The 23,618-nt window shown below is 37.4% G+C and overlaps 1 protein-coding gene and 2 pseudogenes across 2 annotated transcripts in view; all 3 read left to right on the top strand.

The window, feature by feature from the left end:
- ELF1 (E74 like ETS transcription factor 1) overlaps positions 1–18,749 on the top strand; it is a 45,978-nt gene extending 27,229 nt beyond the window's left edge. For both annotated transcript variants that reach the window (XM_011369735.2, XM_023536359.1), the window contains exons 3-8: positions 1,400–1,507; positions 2,238–2,405; positions 7,243–7,326; positions 7,960–8,152; positions 9,426–9,875; positions 17,080–18,749. In XM_011369735.2, coding sequence (XP_011368037.1) covers positions 1,400–1,507; positions 2,238–2,405; positions 7,243–7,326; positions 7,960–8,152; positions 9,426–9,875; positions 17,080–17,680 — 1,604 coding nt within the window. In that variant the 3' untranslated portion in view covers positions 17,681–18,749. The remainder of the gene's footprint in view (positions 1–1,399; positions 1,508–2,237; positions 2,406–7,242; positions 7,327–7,959; positions 8,153–9,425; positions 9,876–17,079) is intronic.
- LOC111745426 lies at positions 3,570–3,688 on the top strand (annotated as a pseudogene).
- A 1,003-nt stretch (positions 18,750–19,752) lies between the features above and the next one.
- On the top strand, positions 19,753–19,871 carry LOC111745416 (annotated as a pseudogene).
- The last annotated feature ends 3,747 nt before the right edge of the window (positions 19,872–23,618 follow it).

Genomic DNA, 23,618 nt, shown 5'->3' with positions numbered 1-23,618 from the left:
GCTTAACAAAGAAGTGGTTTGAATTTCTCCTTGTTGTCTGTTCTTAGTTGATAGGCAACTAAATTGTCATACGTGATAATTTTATCATTTTCATCTACCCAGCAGACTTTAAAATATTTTATAAAACTTGATATCTAGAGTTTCATAATGTTTAAAGGATGATAGTTAATTGTTGAGTTGTCTGTCTCTTATTTGTCTGATTTTTTAAAAATTAAATTTTAGTAGGATGTTTTTCTCAATTCATAGAATTTCAAAGCCCTGACAAGGAGTAATATGCCCTTTTAATATTTTTAATTTTAATTTTAAATTTGCCTTAACTTCACAAGATTTAAAATAAGAGGCTTAAGTTTTTAATAGGAGGTTATGTAGATATCTATATATATATCTCTATGTAATGTAGATATAGATATTACATGTTATTTTTTAAAATATAGACTTTAAAACTAACATAATTTTATCACAAATATTGAGAGGAAAATACAGCAAGTGAATATAAGGTATTATGGATAATGACTATCACATTTAGGAGACTTGAATTTATCCACGAAAAGAGTACATTTGTAGCTTAGTTTCTTGGTTCTGATCCTAGAGGTAAAGGGCTTAAAAGCCATTCAGGAATTCACTGTGCAACTATTTGGGACACCTGTCTGCGATGCAGAGAAGTGTCAAATATCTAGCATGTACTTGGATTAATTTTCATTTGTGTTTTAATATTTTTTAAGAACATTAAGAAAAAAACGTAGACGAGGCACAGCCCATAGCAAGGGAATAAGTGTTCTTCAGTACACACTAGTGACTATGACTAAAATTTTTTGGAGACGGTGGCAATTCACTAATTATAGAGGAATGGAAGAAGAGTCAGAGATGAACGATGACCCATGTTCATGCCTTTTATGAACTAAGAGCGTTGGAATCAGTGTTAGAGCCAAAAGGGAGCTACACCGTATCGGCCAGTCGTTTTATAGCGTGGAGCCCAGTGACAGACTGGTTTAGTGGCACACGTGTCACTCCTGAACCATTTCTAATCAAGTCCAATGCCCATCTTATTTATTCTTGAAAATATAAGAATCGTTGGAGAAATGACTCGCGGTTTCCCTCCAGAGTGTGAGCTGTTTTGCTTATTCTTCCTACCTCCCAGCATCTTGCAGACTTATTTATTTATTTATTTATTTATTTTAGATTTTGGTTTTTAATACAAACCTCCCATTTTGAAGAGATTTTTTTAAATATGAAAGACAAGTATTTAATAGTAATATTCAGTATAGATTTTTATCTGTTGGTACAAAGTAAGCGTGTAAACCCAAGTGAGGTATCCTGGTTCAGGAGACCAGGATCTCTGTGTTTCCGAGCAGCAGGTGTCTCGTAGCTAATTCCGTTCTGCTCTTTCAATGTGTTGTAGTTGAAGCTTCCTGTCATAATGGGGACGAAACGATCGAAACGATCGAGGCCGCGGAGGCACTCCTCAATATGGATTCTCCCGGCCCTATGCTGGACGAAAAACGGCTAAGTGAGTGCTTCTGTGTTCTGTTCGTTCCTGTTTGTATACTTTGACAAGTTATTCTTGCCATCTGTCTCTATTTGATGGCAAATGTCAAGAGACCAGAGATATGTTTTATATTTTTTTAGTCTGAAGCACATTTTAAGGTATAGTACTAGTCTAGACACCTTTGCTAAAGTGTTCAGATAAACAAGACTTTTTTTTTTTTTTTTTTTTTGGGGAGTGAGGCCTTTAGGAACAAAAAAGTAATTTAGTTGCCACATAGCAGACGATGCAGAATTTCTTCCCTTAACCTCATTGGTGAAAGTATTAAGGTATTTAGGGCCAACATTACTATTATAATTTAGTGATCTCTGTAGATATTCATCAGTGAATAGGCAAACATCCATTGAAAAGTTTTCTAATTTTCATAGTGCGAAGTTTTTATAGAGAGGAAGAATAATAAATACGGTCCGGTCAGACCGAGGTCTCAGAGATGTCTGTGGCAGCACTGTGGAGAATGGAGAAGAGAGACGAGACAGGCTGGCGACAGGGAGTCGAGTAAGGAGGACATCGAAACGGTTCAGTCAAGGCTGGGCTGGCTTGAGGTACCCGACTTAGGACAGAGGAAATAGAAAGCAGGGACTAGATTTCAAGATTTTATTTCTACTTCAGTCTTCATAAAAACAGGAGATTACTTTATGAAGTTATTTTGATTTCTAGTGCAAAGTTGATAATTAGTTTATTTTATTTCCATTAGATAATAATATTTTCAGTTCATCTGAAGATGACATTGTCGTTGCCCCAATCACTCACGTATCCGTCACATTAGACGGGATTCCTGAAGTGATGGAAACTCAGCAGGTTCAAGAGACATATATGCACTCACCAGGAGCCTCCTCACCGGAACAGCCTAAGAGGAAGAAAGGTAAGTGGTTAAGTCGTTTAGGACAAACGGTCAAGTCTTGATGTGGAATCGAAATGTAATTTTTATTAAAAGATATTTTTATACCAATTAAAACTTAATATAAGAAAAAAGCGAGGGTACAAAACATAAATTAAGGGGTATTTCTTCATATCAGATGCCTTTTTTAAAAAATTAGATTATTTATACATTTAAAATATTTGGTCTATCTTACAGAAAAGGTATTTTCCAACTTTTTAAAGCCTCGATCTTTTATCTAAACCCTTGTGTCCACACTCAGAAAGAGCTTGGGGTAAGGGCAGGCCACCCTCCTCCCATGGACGTAGTTTGAAAACCAGCAGCATAGATTCCAGTATAAGACTCCAGTGGGAAAAATGGTTTGAAAATCAGCAGGTAAGTAACTGAAGAGGAAAATGTTAGAATGTGTTAAGGGAATTTTTAACTTTTCACAAACTCAGACTGAACTTAAATTTTAAAGTCTGACACTCTTTCCCTTTTATCACCTGCTGACTCTACTCCAGCTTGTTTAATATTTTGAGTTTAATATCTTGGTTAATGGTATCTCTACCAGCCATCCAGTCACCTAACTTCACGTGAAAGTAAGGAAAATTCTAAGAGCCAAAAATGAAGAGGAAAATACAAACAGTAAGAATGAGCTGACACTGTAGCAGCTCTGAAGGGCCGAGAAGGATATGGCTTGGGGGTTTTTTTTGCCCTTGTAGAGGCAGATGCTTAGGTCTTGATTCAATGCAAGATAGGGAATGGGGCAGAGACCTCAGCGTATCATTGGGATCCTTGAAAGGCTGTACCCTCATGGGAAAACAGTTTGCTCGTTGGCATAGACAGATGTCAAGGAAGTGTGTGTTCCTCAGGTGGGGCTCTGAGTAGAGAAATTCTTCCTTTGAAAGTTCATAATCCTAGGCTTGCCTTAACTTAGGTTTACGATTAGATTTTAAACAGTCACTGTTTTGGGAAGTTTGCAGCCAAGTAGTTAACATAAAAGTAACCCCAGACTAGCAGTAGCTTAGGGACACCAGGCAGAAATTCTTGTAAAATTGTTCTGGCAAATCTAACTTAAACCAGGCTGCCCAAGATTTCCTCGAGTAAAACCCTGTTGATGGTGATGTCACATTTCAATATCGCAGAATAGTTCTCTCAGAAGTTCAAGTCTACGGCCGTGCCACCCTGAACAAGCCCGATCCTGTCTGATCTTGGAAGCTAAGCAGGGTCGGACCTGGTTAGTACTTGGATGGGAGACCACCTAGGAAGACCAGGTGCTGTAGGCATAAAAAATAAAAAATAAGGGATTGTAAGCTGACAAAGTCCTTGCAATCTGTGAGGTCAACCAAGGGTTGCCTCACCTTAAAAAAAAAAAAGAAAAAAGAAGAAGTTCAAGTAATAGAATTATCAAGTAGAAACTTTCAATGAGTATGATTGCAATTAAAGCAAAAGAATTAAAAAAAAACATGATCATAGAATAAAACCGTTAAGAATACCAGGTGCAACTTTCACTTCTAGTCAAGATGGAATAACAGAACCTGACTTGGCAACGATTTTTTGGACATGACACAATAAGCACAAGCAATGAAAGCAAAAATTAATAAGCAGGACTATATTAAACTGAAAATTTTCTGCACAGCAAAAGAAACAATCAACAAAATGAAAAGGCAGCCTATGGAATGGGAAGAAATATTTGCAAATCATGTATCTGATAACGGGTTAATAGCCAGAATATATAAGGAACTCATACAATTCAGTAGCAAAAAAATAAATAAATAAACAATCGATTAAAAGATGGGCAGAGGACCTGAATAGACATTTTTCTAAAGAAGACATACAAATGGCCAACAGGTACATGAAAAGATAACTTAGTATCACTAATCAGGAAAATGTGAATGAAAACCAAAATGAGATATCACCTCATACCTGTCAGAAAGGCTATCATCAAAAAGACAAGCGATAACAAGTGTTGAAGAGGTTGTGGAGAAAAAGAAACCCTCATACACTGATGGTGGGAATGTAAATGGTCCAGCCACTATGGAAAACAGTATGGAGGTTTCTCAAAAAATTAAGAATAGAGCTGCCATGTTACCCAGCAATCCCTCTTCTGTATATCTACCCCCCAAAATTGAAAATATAAGATATACATACCCCTATGTTCATTGTAGCATTATTCACAATAGGTAAGTCGTGGAAACAATCCAAGTATCCTTCAGTGGATGATTGGATAAAGAAGGTATGGTACATATATATACAATGGAATACTACTCAGCCATAAAAAAATGATGAAATATTGCCATTTGTGACAACATGGATGGATTTGAGAGTATTATAGTAAATGAAGTAAATCAGATGGAAAAGGAAAAGAACCATATGATTTCACGCATATGTGGGATGTAAAATGGAAAGCAACAAATGGACCAAATCAAGTGAACAAACAAACTCACGGACACAGGCAACAGAACAGTGGATACCAGAAGGGTGGGGTGATACGGAGAGGATGCAGAGGGTAAAGGGGGTCAAACACATGATGATGGATAGAGACTAGACACTGGGTGGTGAGCACACAATGCAATATACAGCTGTATTATGGAATGGTATACCTGCAACTTATATAATGTTATTAACCAATGTCACCCCAATAAATCTAATTTAAAAAAATTTTAAATGAATATGAAGGAAATACATGAATGGTTGGTTACCTGTGGATTGGGCAGGGTGGGGACAAGTGAGATGTAAAGATTACAAAGAGGCACAAAGTACTTTTTGGGTGAAGAATATATTTATTATTCTGAATGTAGTTATGGTTTCACAGGTGCATACATGTCAAAACTTACAAATTATAAACTTTAAACACATGCAGTTTATTGTAAATTGTACCTCCATAAAGCAGTTTTTAAAAAGTAGAAAACTAACATCCTAGTTAATGGTGAAAGACTGATATGATAAAGAACCAAACAGAACACATATTATATGGGTTAAACGAGTCACTGTTTAAAAATCATTGAACTCTAGTATAGATCCGATATAGAATAAAAAAGATGAAAGAGTTAGAAATGTGAAGATTGAATGAAAAGATCTTCTTTAATCAAAACTCCAGGAGGAGAGAATAGAGTAAGGAAGAGGTAATATTCAAAGATAATGACCGAAGATTTTCTAGAATGACATTAATTGTAGCATGGTGCCTCCTGAGTAGCGTAACTAAAATAAGTTCAGGCCTCGATTAACTATAGTAAAAATACAGAACACCAAAGACCCCCACCCCTACCCCCCAAAAAAGAGGAAATGAACAAACCAGGAAGAAACTACATTACGTGAAGAGAATTGATGATCAGATTAGCAGCTTAGAAACTCCAGATAGAGTCTGAAAGGGTTGAATATCTTCAAAGTACTGACAGGAGATAACCATCAATCAAAAATTCTATGCCAAACTAAGCTATAACTCACATGAGTCTGTGCACCCTGCCACCATGAATAGTAAGGAAAATGTTGGAGAGGATGAATTTTGGGTAGGCTACGGATAGTGTCTGTCATGACCAAATCTAGTAGAGGGAAACAGTGGTATCTATCAGAAAAAGTGCGTAAACAGAGAGCAGAAAATGATATGGTATAGGGCTAGGAGCTAAATGAATTCTTGTCCTCTAATGCTAACACGGCCAGGAGTATCTGCCCCATGAATGGGTTCTCTGCAGATGTCCTCAGTGATGGAAGCTGGGACACCTGGCTGACTAGGTTTTACATCTATACTTCTGGTAGTCTTGAGAGGCCCGAAGAGAGTGATCTTTTTGACCCTCTTCTCCCTGACTCTTATTCACCCTGTTCCTATTCAGTTTGTCTGGGGATGGGTTGTTACTAACCGTGTGACTTTAGCTCTAGAATTCTGCTTTTCTGAATTACTGCTCTGTATTAACGCAGAATTCACCCTTGTGATCTAGACCAGAGAGAGAGTCGACCTCAAGAATGTTGGGGGAAGCGGTACTAACTAAAGTATCCAGTTACACTTCCTCTTCATTATTTCTCATATACAGAATGGCAGTCTGTTCACACAGCATGATCATCTCTACCTAAATCGTAGGCAACATTGCCACCGATTCGTGGTTCTAGATAAGTGGCAAAAGATGACAACAAGGCCTTAGCAGAGTTAGTTGACCCAGACTAAGTCTGCACAAAATGTATTTTAATACGGTCGGAATGGACTCTTTGGAGATTGGATGATGGATAACCACAATGTCTGTTTGCTGGGAATTGAAAGAAATATAAAAAAATGAGATATTTAAAAATCCACCGATAAATAAAGATTGACCATGTGGTTCACCAAAATTTTGCCTCACTTATTTTTAGTATCTCTAGAGTTTTGGGAAGTTTCCAGTATTTGAGAACTAACTATGCAGAGATGTAGTTAGTAGAGAGAAAAGCTAAAAATTCACTTCTTTCCTAACTTAAAAAGCTTATACAGCCAACATTAGACAAACCTATATGGCTTATTTTTTAGCTCAAGTTTTACCAGCATTAAGAATATTCCCCCGAATTTTAAAAAGCGCCGTGAGTATTGTCACCTCAAAGACACGATGCAGTGTTTTAAACTTAACCGCATTTTTATGAATGAGCCAAAGTATCGTTTTCAGAGTTTGTGTCCTTACCGACATTAATGTCGGATTTTTACCAAAGTTATTTTTCTTTTAGTAAATAACACTTAAAGGAGACCAATGTATGTGATCTGTGTTTAAAGTGTTTGGCACTTGAAATTTAGGATAAAGGACAAAATAGTCCTAACAGCTAAATTGTCCATTTTCTCACACCTTCGAGGGCAGATATTTACGTAGAGCTGTTCTGATTTCAGGGAGAAAAACTAAACCACCACGACCAGATTCCCCAGCCAGTACACCAAACATATCTGTGAAAAAGAAAAGCAAAGATGGAAAAGGTAAGTACTGTTATAATTTCCCTATAACACTTACGGATCAAATAACATTCAGATGGCTTTGAAATATCTGCATATTGTAAGCAGAAACCGCCAACTTTCCTGACATATTGAAATGGATTTTACTGCTGCCACATGCCACATGTTTATAAGATGACATTGCCACTTGGAAGAGTTCCTCCAGGTTAGGTTTTTACCGTGTAGACATTTTATCACATTGTATTGGAGTTCTAGTATTTTAATAACTGCCGCCTAAATTTGAAGAAAATTGTTATGGCTAATCCACTGACTCTAATATAAAGAGAACAACTTTTGAAAGGTTTTGTCCAAGTCTTTTTCACTCTTTCTTCTATGTAATGGTTCTTGAAGAGCCAGAAAAAATCATCTCAAAGTGCTTTCTCCCCTGTCATCACAAATCTAATTGGCAACATTGCTCTATTGAGATATGTTGTATGGGACTAATAAAAAGATCTACATTAAGCCCTAAAACTTATGACCATTATATTACCAATACTATCTGAGTTGTATAACGTTTTCGTGTAATTATAGATGGAACTTATAAGACTTTCGGTTGTCTTTTATTATGCTGTTTCAAATGAAATTTTGGTCCGTTAAAAAAAATTGTTTTTGTTTCAGGAAACACAATTTATCTTTGGGAGTTTTTACTGGCACTGCTCCAGGACAAAGCTACTTGTCCTAAGTATATCAAATGGACTCAGCGAGAAAAAGGCATTTTTAAATTGGTAGATTCTAAAGCAGTTTCCAGGTTGTGGGGGAAGCACAAAAACAAACCGGATATGAATTACGAGACCATGGGAAGAGCTCTCAGGTACGTGGAGTTTTAGAGTGCGTTGTGTTAAGAATATAATTTCTTAAATACTAAAAAATAGATAACTTCTAAAAAGTTAAGGAGTTTAAAACGGTGAATTTTATTTATCGAAGTGCTAAAACCACACTACTTATAGAAATTAGTGTGTATTTAAATTGAAATCTGATTTCAATCAGGGAAATTGTTTGCCTTTCCAAGAAAGGTGTTCATGCAAACAACAGGTATTTTATTTATAAAAGGGTCGGAAAACGTTAGGCTCTGGTCAGATATTGTATGTTGACCACAGCGTTCATATGTTTTGAGCCATTAAACTTAAATTCAGCGCAGAGTACAAATAACGGTGATGCAGGTGCTTAATAAGGGTGCATTTTTAAACATGAATCTCAGGTGTGACATGTAATATATTATGGTGGAATAAATTCATGCTTTGAGGATAATATTAGACATTGTGGAAATTTTCAACTAGGGTATAATTTTATTCTTTTTTTATAACATTATTTATTGAACAGGTAGTGATAGGTAATGTCACTTGTATTTATATGCCTTTCCGAAGTGTTGACATTTCCGTTGAATGACCAAATATTGTTCTGGATTTTAAACTCACTTTTAGTTTGTTTTTCTGTGATCATGTCATTTATTTTTCAAGAAATGCATATATTTGAGAAAGATTTATTAGAATAGCAATGACACAATAACTGGATAACCTTTTTAAACTAGAAGTACATATGTAGTTACAGTTTATTTTTATACTTACACTTTTTGGTTATTTAATTAAAATTATTGACAAAATTGGAATCACTCCTACTTGTACATCATTAAATTTTACACAGAAAACTGAATTAGATTTACAGAATCAAATTTGAACTGGCAGGAGCATTCTATGGGGCTATGAAAGGGAAATAATTTCTCGAGGTTGGTACCAGATTTGATTATTCTGGCAAGTTAGAAGGGTAGAGAGAGGGAGGAAGAGAAGTGAAGGCTGGAATAATCTGTATACTTTATCAACAGCCCCTTAATGAAAATTAGTTTTAGATTTAGTTGATAATAAGGACTTTTCTCCGTCTGTGAGTAAATATGTTTTTTACATATATTTAGAATAAAATGTTTTTATACTATCTTACATAAAATAACTGCCCTTCATTTAGAAATTCTTTTATCACTTGTTTGTTTCCAACTTTAGACTTTAAGATTAGGGCATTTTCACTTCGGTGAATGTTACTATAATTTATGTTTAATTGAATAAAATATTGATGGCATTGTCTGCTTTGCATAGGTACTATTACCAGAGGGGTATTCTGGCAAAAGTAGAAGGTCAGCGCTTGGTGTACCAGTTTAAGGAAATGCCGAAAGATCTCATTTACATCGATGACGAGGATCCGAGTTCCAGCATAGAGTCTTCCGATCCATCACTGTCGGCCACAACCACTTCAAGTAGGAACCAAGCAAGCCGGTCAAGAGTGTCTTCGAGTCCAGGGATAAAAGGAGGAGCCACTACAGTTCTAAAACCAGGGAATCCTAAAGCTGCGAAGTCCAGAGATCCTGTGGAAGCCGCACAGCCGTCAGAAGTTCTGAGGCCAGTGCAGGCCACGCAGTCCCCCTACCCCACCCAGCTCTTCCGGACTGTTCACGTGGTGCAGCCCGTGCAAGCCGTCCCAGAAGGAGAAGCGGCCATAATCAGTTGCGTGCAAGACGAAACATTAAATTCTTCCGTTCAAAGCATTAGGTGAGAAATCTAAAGGTACCGATGTGTGTTATTATGTGATGTTCCTGACCAGAGCCATTATTTGTTAAATGAGTCAGGATTTACAGTGAAAATAAGATTGATACAGATTTCAAGCTAGAACCCTTGGTCAGCAGATCGTTTCAGCAGCAGTCTGTATTATATCAGACCTCTGATTCTATCAGTGATTCCTTTATTTTTAAACTCAGGCATGACCTGATGTTATTCTATTGGTTTAAGTCGAGTCCACTACACCTTTTTATAACTGGATTGATCCATATGAGAAGGGAGCCACATCTAGGAAAACCCAGAGAATGGTTTCAGATCTTTTTTCAAACAGAGTCAGAAGATGTAAAAATTCAACATAAATGGACATATCATGACCTTTTGGAATGCATTGAGTTCAGAGAAATCAACATTATTCCTTGGGACGATCCTATTACGGAACAGTTCCAAAGTTCAAACAGGTAGGGAGGACAAAAATTTAAGGTCCTTTTTCAGGCTTTTAGAGTGGCAGAAGTTAGCAGAATAGTTTTTTTTTTTTTTTTTTTTGGCTTAATCAAAGCAAATTTGCCTCATAGCCCCAGGAAAGATACGAAACAACAGATTGACCAAGAAACCACTATCCGTTTTAGACTGATCTTCTACGGAAATTTGGGACTGGTCTTGGCTGATTTAGAATGGGAGAAGGGAAGGAGGCGAAAAAAATTAGACAAAAGTTTGTAGCTTGCCACTTTCCTGTTAATATTGTCATGAATTTCCAGATCATGAATATAATCAAACATAGGAACACTTTCAAATCCAGTGAAAATGATTCTTTGACTATTCTCATTAGCCAGCTTGAGTCTTACATTTGTATATTCGAGGATATAAATGCTAGATTTTTGTTCCATTGATCTTGAAGTAAGTAAACATTACCTAGAATCAAAATAGACTTAGGTGATTCAGTCCTTTTCTCGTATGGTCCATATAAAGCTTTGACATTGTGGAAATCGAATTCTCTTAAATCTTTCGTTGACTTGCAAGGAATTTAAAGATGGCTTTTTTTTTCCCGTTTTAATTGGACAGGAATGATATATCTTTAACTGACATTAAAGAAGTTCTTATTTAGCTCTCTATTTCCTTCAGATTTCTGTTGGTTACATGTGATGACTGAGTAGTTGGAAGCATGTGGGTCCTGCCACTGGTTTCTAGGCTCTTTGTCATCTCGTATGTATTTATGTTGATAAGAAACATGCAATGGCCACAACTAATCACCGGGACCCATTTCTTGGAGTGATTCTGTGGTTTTTTTAGCATCTGCAATCCAAGTGTTCTTTATAGACTTTGAGAATAAAACCAACCAAACAGAACTACCTGCCTCTAGCTCTGAAAGATATTAAATCGCAATATTATAATAGATTCTTAATGACCCTGAATGTCAAGTTCTGAATAAGATTCAGTGCCAGATAGGAAAATGTTGTAATTAGTTTTGGTGTACCTTTCAGAATTTTCCCGTCCAAGAGCACTCTGTGGCTGTGCCTGTTACGCTTCTTGTGTCTTTTCCTCTTCAGTCCATCCTGCATCTCACCACTACTCAGAGCTCGTTGCGTTGCTTTTTTGCAGCTTCTGTTAGATCTGTGTGGCACAGTGTTCCAGTTGCTGTGGCCTCGCTGCCAGCTCTCACTCTCTGTTCATAATTCCTTCTTTGCTTCCAGCTAAAGCTGACTGTTTGCCTTCACCTCAGTTACGTAAACCAGGTATTGTAGTTTACTTTAATGCCTGTCTCCTGTATATGTAAATCTGTAGGTGCCAGATTTTATTCACTGTTCTTTTCCTAGCACCTAACATAGTATCTGGCATGTAACACTTCTTCATGTTTATGGAATTTATTTTGAGGCAATATGCATACTCATTCTTTTATCTCCTCTTAGGGCAGTGAGTTCTCTAAGTGGACTACTTAAAGAATGAAGAAATACAAAATTTAATTTTTCAAACTTTAAAACATAGTTTCTTGGAGAAATCATTCTATATGTATATGTATGTACGTATACAAATACATTCTTAATCATTCCATTGACTTTTCAAACAATTTTTCTCTATTGGTTGTATCTTTTATTTTCTACCCAAAAATCCTACTTATTTTAAAGCAGTTTAACCTTTAATTGAATGCATTTTATTCCCTGAAATAGCAACACTTCGAAGACTGACAGCTGCTGAATAGAATGGCTGGTTTTGCTATTATCTTGTTTCTTTCTATTATATAGAAAGGACAAGGGTTAAATAAGTTTCAAGCAAATTGTGCATAACTATGAAATTTTAACATATTATCAGATTAGTGATTTCTTTTTTTAATTTGCATTTTAATTACCCCAACTGTTTATTATGAAAAATTTCAAAATATGAAAAATAGTATACTTATTTACCATACACCTAGATTTTCAATTGACAACTTTTGACCTTATTTGTTTTCTCTCTGTTTATATCCTTTTTCTGTTTGGCTATTTATCGAGTAAGTTGACATCATTATGACATTTTATCCTTAAATATTTCAACCTGCAACTCAAGAATAGAGACATTATCCTAAATAACCGTATTATCACTTCTAAGAAAATTAACAATAGTTCGGCTACATATTGTTTTGATTTTAGAACTACTTATTAATAAAGTCAAAGACCTTTTTAAAGATTTTTCCTCTGTAGTTGAGAAGGTGGAATATATGACCTAAAATTAGGCTAATTATTAAATTAATGCAACAGCAAGCGCTGACACTTTGAAAACACTATATTTCATACACTTTACCTGTGTTAATGTATAGAATCCTCACTGCTCAATGAGGTGTAGGTAATACTATTCCTATTTTACAGATGAGGAAACCGAGGCAAGGAGAGGCCAAGGAGCCTGGTCACATCTAGTAAGTGGTGGAGACAGTGTTTTAATGCAGTTTAGTCCAAAGCAGTGAGCCTAATGATTTGCCATCCTGCCTGTTGATTCACATAAATTGCATGAATTATCAGTTATTTACAATGAAGTAACAACATGTTTTTTCTTTTCTCGATTTCTTTATTTTGCTCATTTCTTTTTATCTCACATGATTGCATGTATCTATGTCGAAATTGATTAAGCTTTTCTTAATTGATTTATGGTATATGTGCTCTGTTTTTACAAATTTTAATCTTGACTCTGGCTTCATGTTATTAAAAGAAACAACAACAAAAATAAACATCTAGTAAAATATTTTTCTAAAATTGTACTTTGGTCAACTTGGAAGTCCATATACCTACCTAGCATAACTTATTTCTCTGTAATATTTATTCAAGCACTAATAGTTTCTCTTAGAGTTTTTAAAAATAAATTAGCTTCTAAAAGTGCATAATGTGTAGGTTACCTTAAACGCAGTTTAATGGGGTAGGAAGAATGTAGGCATACCCTTTCAGCTGTCCAGCCTTGTGAATTATTACATGCGACACTGAATTATATTAAGTAACTATTCTGAGTCTGTTTCCTCATTTACAAAATAAAAACGATAATACTTAACGTTACAGGTGTTGATAAACAATTAAAAGACACTTTCTGACATCTCAGTAGATACTCAACAAAAGCCAGTGTTTACAGTCATGCACCACATAACGACATTTGGGCCAATGACAGACCACGTGTATGACAGTGGTCTCATAAGTTTATAATGGAGCTGAATTTCCTGTAAGAAATGGAACAATATGTGGTTCAGAAGGATTTTTTTTCCCTGGTGGGAGCAACATCTGTGGGGCTTGGCAATAGATGCCCTCTTACCCACAGCACCTCAGCCTAGAGTGCACTGGTTATGTCCCCATCGGCCGGCCACTGACCCGATTCCGCACGGAGGAGCCTGTCCCCCAGCTCAACATCCTCAGGGGGCAGGACAGCGCCCCCAGATCCAGGACTTCAGAGTGCACTGCTCTAAATTCTCTGGGGACCTAAAATCCTGTACAAGGGCACGTCTGCAGGAGCCACCTTAACAAGAGTGAAGTGCCACTGCCCCTTGAGTAAACGCTTTCCGTGGTGGTGTGGGGCCAGTTCGTCCCTGTACTTTGGAAATATTTTCAGGTCGTAGTGATGTAAAGAGTAGTTAGGTTTTATTTCTTCTATCGGTTCAACGCCAGAGAGCCCTTTGCGCCCCATAGTCAGCGGGACCAAAACAAATGTCCAAAGTCAAGATGCGGAGCCCGGTTCTACACCCCTTCCATACTAAACGCGTCTTCCTTTTTTATGAGTACCGCAAAGCTTCTTAGACAACTGACCTATGCTCCAACAGGCAATAGCCAGAACCACACCGCCATGATGAGCCCGTGTCCCTTCATCTCTCCATCTCGATTTCTTATTCCTACTGATCGTCAGGCCACCCTTCACTCCCTCCTGACTGTCACTATTACGGGCATCTAGGCCTCTCCCAGCTAGCTTCTCTCCAGTATTTCCAGTCCGTCCAGCCCACACCCCCATTCACGGAGCAGTGTTGACATCTTCGATGTCCTGTTTCTGACCCTGTTGGAAAGAAGTAGGGGAAGGGCTTATGGGACAGGGCTGACAAAGCCTGCAGTCGTGGGCAGTGTGTCCTGGCCTTCACACCCACTGTCCCTCACTCGCTGACTCACGCACAGCGACTTCGCTCCTGTCAGCTCCGTTCACAGTCAGCCCCCTACACCGCTCTCTTTATCTTATATTGTGTTTTATCTTTTCTATGTTTAGATACGCAAATACTTATCATTGTACTACAGTCGCGTACAGTTTCGTTACAATAACATGCTGTGTAGGTTTTAGCCCACGAGCAACAGGCTGCACCGTAGAGCCTAGGCGTGCAGTAGGCCGGACCACCTGGGTTGGTAAGCGCACTATGTCTGCTTACCAAAATCTCATTTCTCAGAATGGATCCCTGTCGTTAACGCAATGCATGCTATATTGTATATCTTTCAGGAAGTCTGAGGAATTCGAAATTACAAAAAGCATAGGAAATTTTAAAAAAGTAGTTAACTATAATCTAACCTTTTTTATATAATAGAGTTTAACCAGGCACAACTGACAGCTTAATTATTAATTAAGAAAAAATATTTGCATTCCTGTGGTTGGGAAAGGCTGCATAATTTTATCCTTTAATCTGAGTTTTTATTAGTGAAAATTGTTTTAGAATTTACCTAAATAAACCATATATTTACGTTGTAATTAACTGTAGATGAGTATACATATTTCCTAGCAGATGGCAGGCAGGTGTTTCAATGAGGGGCATTGTTTTTTAATTTGATCAAAAGTCTAGTGGTGGCCCTGATTAGCAATTTAGAAAGTTTCCAAGTACATTATTGCGTGTGCCACACCTAAGAGAGTGAAAGAGGAAGGGGAGAAGTGTATATTAAAGAGTTTTAGCTGTCCACGGTTTAAAGATGTAATAGCAAATATTCATTTTTAGCTGGTTATTCAGGACTTAGGACGTGACAGTATGTTGTAATAGTTAAGCATATGAGTTCTGTAGTCAGATGACGTCTTATCTAACTGGTCACCTTATGCAAACTGTTCAACCTCTTTGTGCATTAATTTTTCCATATGTAAAATGGGGATAATAGTATTAATAGGGTGGCAAGGCTGTACATCTTTACAGATAACAGTCTTTGTGCTCACTGTATGCCAAGTACTGTTTTATCTGTATGTACACGTACATGAATTCTTGACATAAGAAGCCCTTGGATCTTTTTTATTCGAAAAATGGTATCTGGCTACTGGGTGAGGTACCATACCCAGGCTCAGATGCCAGCCAAGATATCCTGATTAAGGGGGGCAGGGGAGAAGGGAGGCATAATGTACTTTGGAAAAGCCTCTTGGCTCCCAAAGTTGTTCTGTGTCCTTCTGACTCATCCCCGTCTGCCCAGTAATATTAGTTCTTCTGGCCTTTATTCCTCTCCACACCCTGCTCACCTGTTAATCTTCAGTACCTGCTTTATATTCTCCTCTTGCTCTTTCCTTCGCAAGAGCTGCTAACATCCTGCTGTAGATCGATCCTGACAATGGCGACTTTGGTGGCAGTCTGAACTTGGCAGTCAGTGCCCTGCATGAATGCGTGGGCTCTAAGTCCCCTGTGTTTTTCTACTTCCTTTGAACTTTTCCTGAGTTGCACTAAGTTCTTTTTCATCTTTCCACCTAGCCCATTTGTTTTCTCTAGAATCTCATTTCTCGCATACGTGACAGGCCGCCGTAACTGTCACTTCCTAAAATTTACCTGGGAATAATTAACATTTGGTTTATGAGGACTAATCTGACTGTAAGCCATTTGAAGTAGCAGTAATCTTCTGTAAAATAGCTTTACAGAATTCAGAGGAAACCTACTTGAGGTCCAGATATTGGGTTTTTTCAGCTGCTTTTGTTTTATATGAACAATGGTCGTAACTAATAAATTTCACAGCTGTGAACTTTTGAAATGGGATGGACTCATTATTTGTGCCCCTCTTTCTTTAATAAATGGGTTTAACAGCTTTTCATAAACTGGGTTTTATGTTACAGGATTTTATGTTAAATTGTAGCTTTGACTAAATTTTGGGAAAATTATTTGAGCTGAGAAAACTGCTAAAACATGCCTTTATGTATTTTTGCCAAAGTTTGGCTTTATTTTTTGCTCTCTGCCAGCCTAAGGAACCCTCACAAGTTAATTACATTCGGAACCGTGAACTATTATAGTTCTTCTGAGAATTCTGTCACACGTGAATTTAAGGCTGAGTCATTTTTTATTTTAGTTGAGCATTTTTCCTCTCTAGATGTAGGAAAATTGGTTGAAAACAAATATATGAAGTTTGGTAATTGTGGACGAGCATGTCGATGACATTATTCCTCAGATATTAAAATAATGAGAGTGAATTCAGTACACCTGTTTTAAAATTACTAATTTTCTTTCAAGCAGCTCATACGTGACTTCCTGCCAAACGTGTCAATATCTTCCTCCTTCCCCAGCAAAATGGCTCTTCTGTCTGTGTTAGTGTGGGACTTTGTGCAGACTTTTGTAGTTAATGGCCTGAGAGTTCTGTGTTGGGCATTTCTGTATGTACAGTGTTTCATACAGAGTCTGGCACAGTGTTTTTTACATTATATTAAAAATGCGGGACTCGGCATTTGAAATACGTAACTCGTGTTTTGTCAAAATGACCTGTCAAATGTTAAATTTAAACGATGTAGAATATGTTAATTTTCTCCTTTTATTTCATCATCTCAATAGGACCATCCAGGCTCCAACCCAAGTCCCAGTGGTCATGTCTCCTGGGAATCAGCATCTGCATACAGTCACACTCCAGACAGTGCCGATCACCACAGTTATCGCCAGCACGGATCCCTCCTCAGGTGCCGGGTCTCAGAAATTCATCTTACAAGCCATTCCGTCATCACAGCCCATGACAGTACTGAAAGAAAATGTCGTGTTACAGTCTCAGAAGCCGGGCTCTCCTCCTTCGATTGTCCTGAGCCCGGCCCATGTACAGCAGGTTCTCACTAGCAACGTTCAGTCCATTTGCAATGGAGCCGTCAGTGTGGCTTCATCTCCATCCTTCACTGCTACCACACCTGTGGTGACCTTTTCTCCTCGCAATTCGCAACTGGTGGCCCACCCGCCTGGCACTGTAATCACTTCAGTTATCAGAGCTCAAGAAACAAAAACTCTTAAACAGGAAGCCGAGAAGGAGAGCGAAGATACTTTGAAAGAAGACACTGAGAAAACTGAGCAACAGCCAGCACCCTACGTGATGGTGGTTTCCAGTTCCAACGGATTCACCTCTCAGGTAGCTGTGAAACAGGAGGACCTGCTGGAACCCAGCTCTTTCTAATTAACATACCAAAGGAATCATGGGTGATTGTTTTTTAATCGAACACTTCCAATTGTATTCAGCCTATCTGGTCCTGAGACAGATTCTAGAGATGTTCCTAATCTTGTAGTTAATTGTCAAAAAGAAAAGAGTTACTTTTGACTTGTTAGATGCGGGAGGACAACCAAACTGTTTCTCTCTGTTCTCCAAGTGTTTCTGAATTCAGTCGTGAAGGAACAGGCATTTTATACTATGAAGACATTCTTTTGAGATTTTTTTCAGTTGCTATATCATAACCATTTTTAAAGTTCCTTTTTTTAATTTTATGTTGTATTATCTTTTCTGATTCTTTTGTAAATACAGTACTTAAATAGAAGACAACAGGAAATTTTTATAGGAACTATCTTCATTCCACTCATATAAGTTAAATCTTGACTCTTTCAAGTGCAAGACACCTATTTTATGCTTTGTTGAAATTATGATTTCACTAGATTGACTTTTAGTTGGTTGCACTGTACAATAAACTATGAACATATAAAATGAAACATTAAAAATGAGAATGTGTCCGTGATACGGCTGACCCTGTTTCAGAAGCAGGACAGTCTAAAAGCATCAACCTGAGAGTGGCTCTCCTACTCCCTTGTGTCACCGTGGGCCAGCCACTCGATCTTTTGGACCTCAGTTCTCCTAAAAGGAAGGGATGCATTGGATTAGACTAGATCATATTCAATTTCCATTCTAGTTCTATATTTTATGATTCTAACTTCCCTATTTGAAAATCATGTCAATTAAAACATTCTCGGCTTCCTCCCTGATATTACACGGAGCTAAAATATTGCAGAAAAATTCATGACCCTATAGAATTTATTCTTCTGTTATCTGTAAGATCTGCTATGAGCCTGAATTCTCCCTAAACTTCATTCATTAACTCTTTAGGCCCTGGTGCACTGCGATCCATTAGTCACCTTTCGTTGCTGAGTGCTAAATGACACACTGCTATTCTGAGAGTCAAGGCTCTTAAAGGCCCAGAAAGCAACCAAGCCCTGGGCTAATCTGAGTAGTCGGTTGCTATAAAAGCATAATTGCTTTATATTTTGAATTTTTTTTATTGGGAGTGGGGGGATTGCATACAAAGATAATATACATATATATCCAAGTTTCTGAAATGGAATAGTTTTTAGATTACTCTTTCAACTGTAAATAATGTACATTTAATTTCACAAGAAAAATTGTTTTCTGCAAATTTTCTAGTATAGCAAAGAGAAATTTTTGTAGATGAAAAAAATCATGTTTAGAGGTCTAATGTTATATGTTTTCGTATTACAGAAGGAATTTGTATTTAAACAAAAATTTAAATTTTGGAATCCTCTAAGCATTTTTTGTATCTTTAATTGGTTTATTATTAAATAAATCATGTAAAAATTCTCAGTGTTTGTGTTTTCAAGCAAACGTTTCTTAAGAACAAGTGTACAGAAAATGTTGCTAGTATTTACGGCGTTATTAAACGTTTATACAACAAACTTCATTAGTCCGGTTAGAACTGCAGAGCATCATCCTCTTGTTTTTCCTGTCTGTCAAATGGCATTTCCTAGACAGCACACAATGGGTTACCACGCTCCAAAAGTTAGGAGGCATGAAATGTTCTCAGCAATAATATTAAGTATACTTTTAAAAACAAATTTTCTAATTAGAAATTAGATCAGTTAATTGGTTAATAGACTAGAATAATAGATATTATAAGGAAATTAAAATCTCAGTCCAATACCCCTATATACAGAAGTAACTTCCACTTATTCATTTTCTCATGTCAGTTAATATTCTTTTAAAATACCAAAAATGAAAAGCAATAGAGAGTTTAAAGGAAGAGTGGGTTATAAAAGGTTATCAAATGCTGGAGAGGTGAAGGAAGGATGGAAACTTGGCAATATGGAAATTTATTACTATTTAGTGACTTTTGCAGCAATAATTTCAGGGTAACAGGGCAAATGCAATCCTACAGTGGGGTAAAGAATAAATGGAAAGTGAGGAAAGTAGGTTGATAGGTTAAGGACAGTGACAGTAACATCATAGGTGCTTCTTAGTAAATAGATGCTGACCATGTCCATGCCACCCTGAACAAGCCCCATCTCATCTGATCTCGGAAGCTAAGTAGGGTCGGGCCTGGTTAGTACTTGGATGGGAGACCACCTAGGAAGACCGGGTGCTGTAGGCCTAAGTTGACAAGGTCCTTGCAACCTGTGAGGTCAACCAAGGGTTGCCTTGCCTAATAAAATAATAAAAATAAATAGGTAATGAATCAATGATTAGATGTACAAAGGCCAAGTACTGAATGAGAGCCTTTGTTCTGTGACCAACTCTTTTCTGTTCTCCTTCCACCTTTATAATAACTTCTCAGTGTTCCTCCTGGGGTTCTCCAGAGGCTTTTTCAGAGATTGGAGCTCCCCGCAAGTTTTATCTAAAGGTCACTGTTCTCATTCTCTGTCTTCACTTTATCCGCCTCCAGTCTGTTCTCCCTAGTGCAACAGGAGTGCCGATGTAATTATGTCAGACCCTTCAGTGGTTCCTTATCGTCTTCAAATGGAGTTGAGGCCCTGCGTGGTCTCACTTCTTCTCGATCCAGCCAGCTTTATCTTCAGATTTTACTGTCAGGATTAGAATTCTTTCACTTGCAAGAAACAAACCCAATTCAGAATTATTCGACAGTATAAAACAAGGAGTCTGGAGTTAGGAGGTTTCCGGGTTGGTTATCCAAGAGTCAGTGGCGATACTGAGCATCCACTCTACTTCCAGATTCCCCATTGTCCGTCAGTTTGGATTCTTAGTCATTGGCAATAGATATGGATTCCGGCTTTTGGCATAAAAGATTTTATTGGAAGACTCGATTTTATTGTTCACAGAATAGACAAAAGGACTAGAAAATCAGGGTCAATCTGAGTCGCATAGCTAGGGACAAATTGCAAAACTGTACCACGCAACTGGTCCTGTGAGGAAATGACAGCCACCAAGCACTGAGCAATGCACTGTCTCTACTGCTGCAGGAACCTGATTTTGATATAGGTGCTGCTTCATCTAGAGACAATTAACTAAGGTTCTTTCCTGATTGTGTCAACTAGCTACTAGTGTATGTGATTGGCCAGCTGAAGTCACGCGTCCAGGCCTCTAATTCCAAAGGAAGTTGAGCATGAAATTTCAGCTTCTCACTGAGTGTGGCGTTTCAGCTTCTATAGAGGAAGCTGCCTCTGGGAACTATGATTTAGGAAATCCCCCAACGTAGAAGGGTGCTTAGATTCTGAGCCTCTGTAAGGGCAAATCTAGATTTTGTGGGGTCTGAATTAACACAATTTGGTGGTTAGGTGGGTGAGGGGGACTTATTTAGAAAAAATCCAAAATTAGAATACCAAATTAGATTAGAGGGTTTGCAGGGGCTTAAGCAAATGGTATCTCTAAAACTATAATTCCCAACTCTTTGTGTTCCCCCTACCTTCCAGACCTCTGTGTTTGCTGTCACTCTGCTTGGCACAGTTTATCTCATTTGGCTAACCCCTACCTGTAATTCAGGCCTCAGCTTAGACATAATTTCCCCTGAGAGTTTTTCCTGAGCTCTTAAAACTTCTCACTGCTGTCATAGAAACCCTTAATTTCTCCTATTTGGGCACACATGACACTGTAATTGCCTGCTGATACATGTGATTCCAACACTAGAATCTGAAGAGCCATTTAGATTCTGAAGAGTCATTTTAGTACCCTCAGTCCCAAGCGTAATATCTGTGCATAATAGGTACTCGGTATTTATTAGGAACTACATATTCTCTTTGCCTGTTCATGCTCGTGTACTCATGTTGCTAACCATCTGTATACTGATGATCATCAATTCTTTTATATAGTTCCACACTTGTTTTAAAAATGCCATTATGGAGCCATAATTGACATAATAAACTGCACCTATTTAGAGCAGAAACTCATGAAATTGTCACCATAAGCAAGCAGTGAACCTACTCATATGTTTGGTAAACAGTACTCTGCGTTTCTTTGTGCCCGTTTGTAACTACTCCCTTTTTGCTGTTCCTCCCTGCTCTTGGCCCATTCCATCCCCCAGCCAACAACTGATCTGCTTTCTGTCATATAGATTATATTAGTTTGCATTTTCTAGGATTTTATGTATTGGTTTTTGTCTGGCTTCTTTCACTTATCGTAATTATTTTGAGATTCAATCATATTGTAGTGTGTATCAAATAGCTTATTCTTTTTATTGCTGAGTAATATTGCATTACATGGATATACTACAGTTTCTTTATTCACCTGTTGATGACATTTGGGTTGTTTCTAGTTTTCAGCTATTACCATTAAAGCTGCTATGAATATTTCTCTACGGGTCTTTATAGGGACATGTATTTTCATATCTCATGATCTGGCCGGGTTATATGATGTTTGTATCATTTTACATTCCCACCAGCAGTGTATGTCTTCCAGGTGCTCTGTATCCTCTCCAACGTGGTCAGTCTTTTATATTTTAGCCATTTTAATGGGTGTGTGCTGGTATTCCATTGTAGTTTCAATTTGCATTTCCCTAATGACTAGCGATTATTTGTTAGCCATATATCTTTTTATTGAAGTGATTGTTAAAAATATTTTGCTCATTTCAAAATTGTTATTTTCTTCTTATTAAGTTCTGAGAATTCTATTTTCTGGATACAAGCTTATCATCAGATACATGATTTGCAAATATTTCCAAAGTGCAGAAACTTTTTAATTTTGGTAAAGTCTAATTTATCAACTTCTTTTATGGATCATAAAAGAAGACATGGCTTTTGATGTCATGTCTGAGAAATCTTTGCTTAATCTGAGGTCACAAAGATTTTCTTCTAGAAATTTTATAGTTTTGAGTTTTACATTTAAGTTCATGATTCATTCTGAGTTAATTTTTGTAAGTGGTGCAAAGTATGTATTGAAGTTCGCTTTCTTGCTTTTCTATAAATCCAATTTGCTGAAAAGACTCTTTTTTTTCAATTGAAAAGTCTGAAAAGACTATCTTTTTCAACTATCCTTTCTGCCCTAATTACCTTTGGACTTCTGTTGAAAATCAGTTGTATATATATATGTATGGGTCGGTTTATGGACTCTTCTGTTATATTGATTTGCCTATCGTCATTCCAATACAGGTGGAGGTATTGAAATTAGTGTTAGTTCTCCAACTTTGTTATTTTTTTGAAGTTGATTTGGCTATTATAAGGCTTTTGCCTTTCCATTTGAATTTCGGAATCAGTTTGTCAACTGCCGAAATGGAAAAAACCTTTGCCTTTTGCTTGGGTTTGTGTTGAACCTGCAGACCAATTAGGGAAGAACCAACATTTTAACACTATTGAGTCTTCTGACTCATGAACATAGAGTACCTCTCCATCTATTTAAGTGTCCTTTGATTTCTTTCGGCAATGTTTTGTACTTCTCAGTGTCTGCATTTGGCACATATTGTGTCAGATCTTTCAGTATTTCATATTTTTGATGCTATTATGTCATGTTTTTTTAAATTTCAAATTCTGATTGTTTTAAATATTTTTTCCCTCTTTTATTGAAGCATAAAGCGCACAAATCTTAAGTGTACAACTGGATACAATTTTACATCTGAACACAGTGGTGTAATTACCACCTAGGTCAAAATATGTAATTTCTCCTGCTTCCCAGAAGGTTCCCTCATGGCCTTTTGTTATTAGGACAAAAAATGGGGTTTGTCTGCCTGTGTGCATCTAAGCCAAAGAAGAGATACAGGAAGATGTTGCAGCAAAGAAAGTAAGGTTTATTAGAGTTGCAAGTCCTGGAGACACAGGAAAGCTATCGCTCAAAGGCCTGGCTCCTTGGTGTCTTGGGAGTACAGATTATATAGGGAAAAATCAGTCATCATGAAAACTAAGGGAGTTGGGGTTGTGGGTGCTACTGGCTGGAGGATTGGTGGGGGATGAGGTAA

Source organism: Pteropus vampyrus, unplaced genomic scaffold (assembly GCF_000151845.1).
Source record: "Pteropus vampyrus isolate Shadow unplaced genomic scaffold, Pvam_2.0 Scaffold154, whole genome shotgun sequence".
NCBI classification, from domain to species: domain Eukaryota; kingdom Metazoa; phylum Chordata; class Mammalia; order Chiroptera; family Pteropodidae; genus Pteropus; species Pteropus vampyrus.
The sequence above is the reverse complement of the archived record's forward strand: the minus strand, read 5'-3'. Positions and strand labels throughout refer to the sequence as shown.